Source organism: Calliphora vicina, chromosome 4, assembly GCF_958450345.1.
Source record: "Calliphora vicina chromosome 4, idCalVici1.1, whole genome shotgun sequence".
Lineage (NCBI taxonomy): Eukaryota > Metazoa > Arthropoda > Insecta > Diptera > Calliphoridae > Calliphora > Calliphora vicina.
The window spans coordinates 101,039,112-101,050,098 of record NC_088783.1 but is presented as its reverse complement, the minus strand read 5'-3'; the positions used below and the strand labels follow the sequence as shown (position 1 = coordinate 101,050,098).

At 35.7% G+C, this 10,987-nt stretch overlaps 1 protein-coding gene across 1 annotated transcript; it reads right to left on the bottom strand.

Annotated features, from left to right (window-relative positions):
- Positions 1-3,582: 3,582 nt before the first annotated feature.
- Positions 3,583-9,830, bottom strand: LOC135958613 (uncharacterized). Its single transcript, XM_065509510.1, has 2 exons — positions 9,519-9,830; positions 3,583-4,476 (listed from the first exon to the last, which is right to left on the bottom strand). Exons 1-2 carry the CDS (start codon positions 9,828-9,830, stop codon positions 3,583-3,585), a joined length of 1,206 nt encoding a protein of 401 aa, XP_065365582.1.
- Between the last annotated feature and the right edge of the window lie 1,157 nt (positions 9,831-10,987).

The window sequence follows — 10,987 nt, the reverse complement described above, 5'->3', positions numbered from 1 at the left end:
TGGGGTCTTCAGAAAACTGATTTCAACAGACAGACAGACAGACAGACAGACAGACGGACAGACAGACAGACAGACAGACAGACAGACAGACGGACATGGCTTAATCGACTCCGCTATCTATAAGGATCCAGAATATATATACTTTATAGGGTCGGAAATGAAAAATGTAGAAATTACAAACGGAATGACAAACTTATATATACCCTTCTCACGAAGCTGAAGGGTATAAAAATGAAAAGATAGAGTATTTTGCATTTTAATAGAATTAAATTATTTTGATTTCATTTATGCCATCTGTCAGTTTTTAACGTGATTTATTTAAGATAACGGCTAATAATACAACATAAGATAAAAAAAAACTTTAAAAGTAGACACTTTTTAAGCAAACTCCAACTTTAACCATTTATTTTTATGCCATGGAAATTATATTTTCCAAAAACAAAATGGTAAAATATTTTCATGATAATTCATTTTTTTAAATGATTGAAAAATGTAAAATTCATGTTTAGCATTCAAAAATTAGTAGGAAAACATGAATTGCAAGAAGAAATTATTCCAAAAAAATATTTGAAAATTATTTGAAAAGATAGAGGCTTTTGCATTCGGAAAAAAATAATTGTTTAACATAGAAAAATAACAAAAATGCAAATAAAACTGCAAAAGACAATAGGTTGTAAGAAATTCACACCATAGATGACGGCTGTTTTACTGAACATTTTACTATCAAAAAGTAATTTTCGTGAATATCAAAGATAGTGGGTTTTGAATATAGGACCATGTTTGTAAAACAGCAAAATGCCATTTTTATCAACATCATTTATTTGCCTTATAATATAAATTCCGTATCTATTTATTTAAATTCATCCATTTCAACAACTTCTGGGAAATGCAAAACTAAAGGAATTATAGAAATATTGGTATCGAACAATTGGGGATTTATTACGATCAGTTTTTAATACTAATTTGTATGTTGAAATATCAATACTTGAAAGACTTGCGATTACTTTACCGCGTAGATATATTTTGTCTAGTGGTAGTTGGTTATCATCATCCTCAAAGTTTTATGATTATTTTAATGAGAAATATGTACATTATATGTAGACACATTATGGAAATATAACGTTTGGGATATAATTTTTAAAAATTTAAACTTTTTAAAATTACCGTACAAATGTAGAAATTACCTTTGCTTACCGTACGGAGGTCTAAATTACCGTACAATACGGTAATTACCGTACGGTTAACATCACTGGTTGGTTGGTTTTTGGATGAAGCATAACAAACACACGCGTTTCAATTACGATTGAACACAAAAAAGACAAAGTCAAAAATAAATAAACAATTTGAGAGAATTTAGGCCGTATAATGTATATTCTTTAATTTCCTTAAAATTTATATTAAATTCATTTTATAAATTGGTTATATCTGACAAAAATTCTAAATCTAAACATTCTTTATTTTGTTCTTATTTTAAGTGTTTGACATTATGTTTGCTGGGTAGCTCTCTCACCAATACAATGACAGTTTTAAGGCTTCATTAGTCTTTAGTTTTTGGATCAGTGATGTTCACGCCATACAACAATTGTTTGAAAAATTTACACACATTTGTTATGCTCTTTTAAAGACTTTTGTTCATTCATCGCTGAGCATGCGAAGAAAACACATATGGCGGGCTATCGTCATTTTTTTCAGAAATGTATTAAGCATTGTTGTTGTTGTTGTTGTAGCAGCATGAACAATTTACAATAATCAATCTGGATGTTCTGGTGGTTCTGCATGTTGTTCAAGTCCAAGAAATTGAGCTACTTCAACAGGATGAGTCCATAAATCCATTGGACTGAGTGAAGTAGGGTTGGCTGAACAGTTAAATATGTGGAGGGTGTCATGAGGACCCTGACCACATGCTGGGCATAAGTTAAGGACGGCACGGTCTATGCGAGACCAAAAGGCATTAAGCCTGTTGCTCCATCCTGATCTAAGTTGTGCCAGAACGACTCTTGTTCCACGTGGCAGAACCTTCTCGGCGTCTGCTATCGGTGGTGGGCGACCTCCAAGTACGACATTCATACGGTATCCTGCTACCGCGGAATTGATGGCGTCTCTGTGAATGTCGTTCAAAGCTGTCATATACGAGCGGCGATCAAATGGATCCTGCACATACCTCTGTATGTTCTCCTCGTATTTCCGAAGGTCCTGTCTGACATGCCTCGGGGGAGATTCCAACTGTGTGATGTTGAAGTTTGGATGACTCCTCCGATAACATCCCAGAAGGAACTGTTGCGTCAACATGACGTTGTGTTCCTTGACCGGTAGAACCTTGGTTTCCTCGTGAAGGTGGTGTTCGGAGGTTATTTGAAGGCAGCCTGTGACGGTCCTTAAGGCTGCGTTTTGACAGCTTTGAATATTTCTCCACTGGGTATCACTCAACGAAGGCGACCACACTGGAGCAGCATAGTTGACCACTGACCGGCCAATCGTTTTGTAGGTAGCAAGCAAGGTTTCTTTGTCCATACCCCAAGTACTGCCGGCTAGTGCTTTGAGGACCTTGTTCCTATTTCGCAGTTTATGCGTGATTGCAGTGGCGTGTGCTGAGGAGGTAAAAAGGCTATCAAAAGTGACACCCAAGATTTTCGGGTGGTTCACTGTCGGAATTTGTACGCCGTCGACCATGATGCCTAAATTCAGTTTTACCTCCTTCGTCCAGGTGGTGAAGAGTGTTGCTGATGACTTCGTTGGTGATAACTGCATGTTACGTGCAGTGAAGAAATTGTGATAACCATTTACCATACCGCAAAGCTCATTAACGTTGTGACCTGTTGCCAATATAGTACAGTCGTCCGCATACGAGATTATCTCTACGCCCTGTGGGGGCACTGGGAGTTTAGAGAGGTAGAAGTTAAACAAGAGCGGCGACAGGACCCCGCCCTGAGGGACTCCTTGTTTAACTCTACGGGGTTTTGAGCATTTGTCTCTAAACTCCACGAACGACTGCCTGCCACTCAGATAGTTCACTATCCATCTCTTCGTATTGTTGGGCATTGTGGACTGCAGGATGTCCTGGAAGAGTGTGGCGTGACTGACAGTGTCGAAGGCTTTCGACAGGTCAAGTGCCACTAGGATAGTTCGTTCACAAGGCCTCTGCTGGTTTAAGCCCTGTGAGATCTGAGTGACTATGGCGGATAATGCTGTGGTGGTACTATGCATTTTACGGAATCCATGCTGGTGAGGAGCAGCTGGTAGTTGACGGGTCAGCTGGGGGAGGAGAAGAGCTGCAGGTGACAGGAGGGAAATCGGCCTGTAAGATTGTCCCTCACTCGCGATTTTCCCAGGTTTTAGCAATGGGATCACTCGACCCATTTTCCAGACATCGGGTATTGTTAAGCTCCTCACTGACAGATTAAAAACCATTGTCAGGTACTCGACTCCCCGCTCGCCTAGGTGTTTTAGCATCAGCATGGATATCCCATCAGGTCCTATTGCCTTTGAAGGCTTAGCTGTGTTGATGGCTTCTGCAACTTCAGTTGGCGTGTAAAGTTGTGGTGTGTCCGAGACTGGAAGATCGTGTAGTTTGCGGACAATACTTCATTTCGCCTTGTCTCTCTCGGGGTGCTCAATGAATTGTCGGCAAAAAGCTCGCGCGCACCGTTTAGGGTCGGATATGGTGGTATCTGCAAACTTAATCGCGACCCTATCATCCTTCTTAGTTGGATTGGAGAGAGACCGAACTGTGGACCACAACTTGCCAACTCCAGAACTTAGGTTGCAGTTCTTCAAATGATCCAACCATTTGTTTCGCTTGTCCTCATTTACCAACCTGCTGATATCGCGGTTCAGCTGGGCGATCCTAGGGTCGTCAGGGTTGGTACTTCGGATGTCATCACGCTCATCTGCGAGTCCCGCTGCTTCTGCTGGGAAGTGAGGTCGCACTACGGATATTCTACCAGCGGGAATGAAGCGAGCGGCTGCTGCTGTGATGGTTTCGCGAAACTTCCTCTCTGATTTGTGTACGTTGGAGGGAATCGGTAGACCATTGAAGATGCGGTCGGTAAATTCTCTGAAGCATTCAGAGACGATGAAATCGTTGGGTCTATCCAGACAAACGATTATGGGTAAATGGTCTGATCCTAGAGAAATAACTGCACGCCAGGTTGTGCAGTTAATCAGACCAGGACTCGCTATGGTGATGTCTGGCGAACTTGCGCAATTACCCATAATCCGTGTGGGGGCATCATCATTTAGTGTGCAGAAGGTGGATTCGTCAATCTGTTCCGCCAGTGACGCTCCTCTCTGGTCTTCCCCAAGACTTGAGTGCCAGAGCTGATGGTGAGCGTTAAAATCCCCTAGGACCAAACGAGTATCACCATCTAGTAAGGTCCTAATGTCGGGATGGTAGCCTGTTGGACAACTGGCTACTGGCGGAATGTAGACATTATAGAGCTCCAACTCCGTATCTCCCGATCTGACCGCAATATCACTCTCTTATCAATTTCGATAAAAATCTCAAAATGGCTGCTCAACATGCTACCCACACCCCCTGACAATTCAGATATAATAGAATTAATTCTGCAGATGTCGAACGGCTCTTAAATGAAAAAAGAAGATTTCGAAGAGAGTGGCAATTGCACAGATCCCCCCAACTAAAATCGAAGCTTAAAGATTGTATAAAAAGACTTAAAAAGCTCTTGGAATTTCGAAAAATGGAATCATTGAATAAATATTTAGAAAGCCTGGACGCAACCCCGCAATCGGATTACTCATTATGGCGAGCAACAAAAAGTCTTAAAAGACCCGTTATATGTAAGTCCCCCTTGCGAAATTCAAGTGGCGGTTGGGCAAGAAATGATACTGAAAAAGGGAATCTGTTTGTTAATCATTTAAAAAAAGTATTTACACCGAACACATCAAACGAAGCAATTGAGTTGCCACCTGTTGCACCCCATTTTGGAGCAGCCGTACCCCTACGTTTTGAGATTCGAGAGATCGAAAATGCTATTGTTGATTTAAATCCCAAGAAAGCGCCTGGTATGGACAAGATCAGCAACAAGATGCTTATGGAGCTACCCCGGATAGCAATAAAAATAATTCTTTTTATTTTTAATGCTATATTACGACTTGAATATTATCCTCCAGAATGGAAGGTTTCACTGGTTACCATGATACCCAAGCCGGGAAAAGATCACACAAAAGTAGAATCATACAGACCCATCAGCCTATTGTCTAATATATCAAAGCTATTTGAGAAGATACTTATGAACAAGTTGTACCCGATGTTAACTGAAAACAATTGTATTCCGAATCATCAATTTGGATAGACTTGTAAATATGGTGAGAAAAGCGTTTGAAGAAAAGAAATACTGTTCTGCACTCTTCATCGACATCTCTCAAGCGTTGATAAGGTATGGCATGCTGTATTAATATACAAATTGAGTCAAAATTTACCGCCAAACACACATAAGCTGTTGGAAAGCTAGTTCAAACTTTTTAAGTACTGCACAACCCATTGAAGCTGGAGTCCCCCAAGGCAGTATCCTGGGACCTTTTTTATATATGATATATTCGTCTGATATGCCAACTAACAATCGCACTCATACATCAACATTTGCTGATGATACTGCTATTCTAAGCATTCATGAAAACCCTCAAGAAGCGTCTCGTTACTTACAAAACCACATATTTGAATTAGAAAAATGGTTAAAACAATGGAAAATTAAAGTCAACGAGCAAAAATGTACACACATTACATTTACATTGCGTAGAGAATCATGCCCCCCTATTCATATCAATAACCAAACAATAATTCAACAATCGGAAGTGAAATACCTCGGAATACATCTCGATCGTCGCCTTACATGGAAAAGTCATATAGATGCAAAGTTGACTCAAATGAAATTGAAGTCAATTCAAATTAATTGGCTTATTGGCAGAAACTCCACGCTTAGTTTAGATTGTAAACTTCTACTTTATAACATGATCATAAAACCGATATGGTGTTATGGCATACAGTTATGGGGCACGGCCTCAGCGTCAAATGTAGAAAAGATTCAAAGACGCCAAAACGAGTTTCTAAGAATGATCACAGTTGCCCCCTGGTATATCAAAAACGCGAATATACACAAAGATCTAAACGTGCCCATTGTAAAAACTGAAATCTCGAAAAATGTACAAAAATATTTTAAAAAAACTTGAAGTTCACCCAAACCCGCTGGCCCGCAACATATTAGATAACCGTGGCCACACTCGATTAAGAAGGAGGGACACAGCAGACCTAACCTAGAAGGAAGAATGCCAATTGCCATGAACACAAAATTTTTCGTCCGGCACTGGCTGGACTAATTAAATAATAATATTAGATATAAGATTTGAACCACTTATTGTTAGTTCATTAAATAAATGATGAAAAAAAAAAATCTTTTGAACTAACTTTACCTCTTCAACCCCTCACCAAAAAAATTCGCCTGTCTTCTTTTCAATTGCTGCGTTGTAAAATGGGACTTAGCATTTTAATCCTTTCACGCATGAACAACACACTCTATTTCGGGGTATTTTAAATATACATATTTATTAAGAAAAAATTAAAAAAATCAGTTAATTATTAGAAATGTGTCCCAATATGACTAAAAAAAATCAACAATTCTCGTATTATAGTCAATTTTAATTGTTAATTACAATAAATTACATTAAAATTATAATTCCTACATACCATTTTTATAATTTCTATCAAAAAAATGTTTTGAAAACTACAAAAATAAAAAGTAAGTAACAGAGCTATATTCGGATGTGCCGAATCTTATATACCCTTCATCAAATTATACTTCAAAATACAAATTTTAAATATTTTTAGGTAAACAAAATTTATTTTTTTTCCAAAGTTGTTTTTTTTCATTTTTTGTAAAAAAAATTTTTCGAATTGTTATTTTAAATTTATTAATTTAAATTTTTTAAATTTAATTTTTTTTGTTTTTTAAATTATGTAGGGATTTACTACAATTTAAAACCATGTACTACCAAAAAAATCATAATAAAAATTAAGTTTTGTTTGTAAATATTTGGTTAGAGTAACTAACTAACAACTCAAAATGACGCTATATGTATTTGAATAAAAAAAAATACATATTTAACCTTAGGGACACCGGTGTCCCATATGCAGCAAAGGGTTAATCAATTACTTTGTTAATAAATAAAATAGTTTGTTTATTAAAATGCGCAAAAAACAACAATAGAGGGTGCTGTGGCTTAATTGGTTAGCGCGTTTGATCATTAAGCATGATATGGTATTTGTGGCCTGGGTTCGATTCCCAGCCGCTGTCAATCAATCATCAGTTTATAATAATTATTAGTTTACTAATAACTAATATTTATCACAGATCCCTTTATCGGTGGTATAACACTAAAACGCCACCGAAGTAAAATAATAAAATAAAGGTTGATGGCTTGACTAAGGCGCCATCTCACCACCAGAGGCGCTGCAACCTGCACTAATAACAAACATAACGCGCAATTGCAGAGTTGTCAATAAAAGCTTTTCTCCTCCTTTCACCACCTTTTCTTCTACACTCTACCCCCTTTCCAAAGAAAGTAACACATTTATATATAGGCATATTAATTGCCTGAGTGTTACTTCTCTTTTTTTTTTTAAAAAAAATTACAATTAAAATTAATTTTGTGATAATGAAAATACGTGATAATGCAATTTATAGGCTGTTTATTATACAATAAAAAAATAAATTTCATAATTCTATAAATATAAAGGAAAGTTCGATAATCTGTTCAAAAACAAGGGAATTTTCCTGCCACAATAATTACTTATCACTTAATTAAAATTAAATTAAAATAGGAATTAAAAATGTTATTCGAAATTGTACATAATTTGACACGTATAAAACGCCATTAATTTTTAGTTATTGAAGAAACTTAATTTTTAGATGTTATTCATTCATAAAATTTGTAAATTGTTTTCCGGACATATTTCTGAATCAGGCATTAAATTAAATGTAAAATGTTTGATTTCGCACGAATTGCTTTGTTCAGTAATGATTAAGAAAAATAAATAGAATTTGTACTTATTCAACTTCATATAAGCTGACGCATATATAAAACAAATTACAAAATTGTTGAAATAGAGCACCGATTCTCCGGTCACTCCTCATATGACATACCAAATCGATGCACAGTGGGTTGAATGGTACCCAAAGTGGCGATTAATTCATAGAAGCCGTAGCTTTAAAATATTATATTTTTTTTTATTGATGAGTTATTATAAGCACATAAAAACACAGCATTTTAGAAAAAAGGGTTAAAAAAAATGTTTTTTAACCCTTTAAGCGCATTATTGTTTTTTGGAAAAAAAGACCTTTTTTCACAATTTCTGCTGTAACTTTGGAATGGAAAGCGATAAATTAATGAATTAAATTGGAAATAAAAGCATACTTAATATGCTATTAAAAAATTCAAAACATAAATTTATTTTATGTATTTACATTAGCATAAATTTAATTTAAAATCTAATTTTTGTATTTCACAAAATTTTATAAATGTACAAATTTTTAAAAAAAAAGCCACAAAAGACAATATTATAAATTTTTGTAATGAACAATCATAAATACATAAAAACACAACTTTGAAAAAAATGTAAGAAAAAAATGTTTTAACCTATTTTGTATCAGAATATGTTTTTTAGCAAGAGGAGTTCTTTCACTATAACTTAAATAAGTAAAAAACCTCAATAAACCCGCACGATTTTTTTTCTGTATATAGAAGCTGAAAGTTCATATTTTAAGAGCATTTAATGGAATTTACCCGATCTCGCCCTGATTTTTTTTAAACTCAATCTATATATCGAAAAAACCCCAATAATGGAGAACTTTAAAAAAAATCTTAAAAAATATTTTCAAAACATTTATCTAAACAAAAATTATTTATTTATGTTCTCAAATACCTGAAGTTGATGATTCCATTTTAATATTTCTACTTTTAACAGATTTAACAAAAAATATAAGCTCTCGAAATATCACAATTTTCAATTTTAACCACAGCACGCAAAATTTGTAACAATTATTTGACTTTGACCGCTCACTGCCAATAAAGTAAGTTACTCACAACTGTAATTTTAGCAGTTTGTGATGTATTATTTAATGCACTTTAACCCAATACCAAACATGACTGAAACAGATAAAGTTCAGCTTTTGAATTAATCGCCACATTTGGTACATTTCAACCCTCTGTGCGGTGGACCGAATGCACTGTGATATTTATTCCGAAAATAATGGGATTCCACTTCTGTGGAATCTGGCCATAAATTGTCTGCTCAGGAAATTGGTTATAAGACTGACGTACCAGTGGCAGTCTCTGTGATCCACTTGTGCACGAATATACTAAGTCGATGGAGTACTGACAGTGGGCTGAATATGAACCCAAGCAAAGCCGAACTTGTATTGTTCACAAAGAAGTACAAGATTCCTTATTTCTCGCTACTCCTATTAAATGGTGATGAAGTATCACACTCGGACAGCGCAAAATACTTGGGAGTTATTCTTGGAAAGTAAACTATCTCCCAAACCCAATACTCTAGCAAGGACATCCAAAGCCTTAACGGCAATACATGTCTCGAGGAAGGCCATATTATTCTCTGTATGGTGGAAATCACTAGATAAATGCTTAAATTGCATGCTATTCGAGAAGGTATTAAGGAGAATGGCAATCCAGATAGTACTAGTCCTAAGAACGACTGCAACAAATAGAATGGCGAGACATTCAACTGCCGTACTTACTTGGGTACGTGGACACGGAGATATTTTGGGCAACTGTGTTGATTGTGATATGGATCTATGCATCGTTCCTTCAATAGTATTTCTGATCTATCGGATATGAAGTTAGAATTCATCAATGCACGGTGGTAAATTCCGGCCAAAAATGTTTTTTTGTTTTTTTAATTTTTATAAAATTTTGATGGTAAATTTTTCTTAACACTTTAGAATATACAGTATTATTATTATTATTATTAGAATATACAGTATTATTATGCGTGCTCATAGGTCTGATTATACAATAAGAAACTATTGCATTAGCAGAAATAAAGTTAAGTCAATAATTCGTAGAATAAGACGAATAACATCCATTAATTCGTTTGCGGGCTGTAACCAGAAACAATTGTGGGAGAAATTAAGATTGAGCGGAGTTGTGGCTAGGGACCCATCTGTAGCTTCTATTGATCCTGATGAATTTAATCAATTCTCAATGATGCCACCGATACCAGAGTCAACAGTCACATTTGACTACAGACGATATAACAATGCTAATGGGTTTGCATTCAGGAATGTGGATGTAATAAACGTATTTAATGCTATGTCAAGATTGAAATCGAATTCTATCGGTGCTGATGGAATACCATTAAGGTTTATAAAATTATTTTTTTCCGAGATTGACTCGCACCTTACACATATAATAAATTCATGTATAACTAGGTCGGTTTTTCCTACAGATTGAAAAATTGGTAGGGTGATACCCATACCTAAGGTTAGGAATCCGAGTTCAGTTGAGGATTTTCGACCTATTACTATTTTATCATGTTTTTCAAAAATGTTTGAAATTATTTAAAAGGATCAGATTCAGCCGCACTTGGATGAATTACGAATTATCAATCCTTTTCAGTCCGGATTTCGCAAAGGATATAACATTGATGCTCGATATCGTTGAATCCATACGCTCCTGTCTTGATAGGGAATCATTGTGTACTTATATTTCTAGATTTTCTTAAAGCGTTTGATTCCTTGAGCAGTGATTTGTTGGCTATTAAGTTGATTGAACAATACAATTTTGACCCACTATCAAGCAAACTTATATTTTCTTTTCTTAATAATCGTACTCAATTTATTAGAGCTGCGGATCAGAACTCTGAGTTGATGCATCTTTATAGAGGTGTTCCACAGGGATCTATATTGGGACCATTGCTTTTTTTATTGTACATTAATGATATATTTGATATTTTTCT

What these genes read in the sequence shown, in the direction of transcription:
- LOC135958613 (XM_065509510.1), bottom strand. Translation starts at nt 9,830, where the DNA reads ATGCATAGATCCATATCACAATCAACACAGTTGCCCAAAATATCTCCG. An exon ending in TTTCCAAGAATAACTCCCAA is followed by an intron (nt 4,477 to 9,518) that starts GTATTTTGCGCT and finishes AATTGATAAGAG; the next exon opens with AGTGATATTGCGGTCAGATC.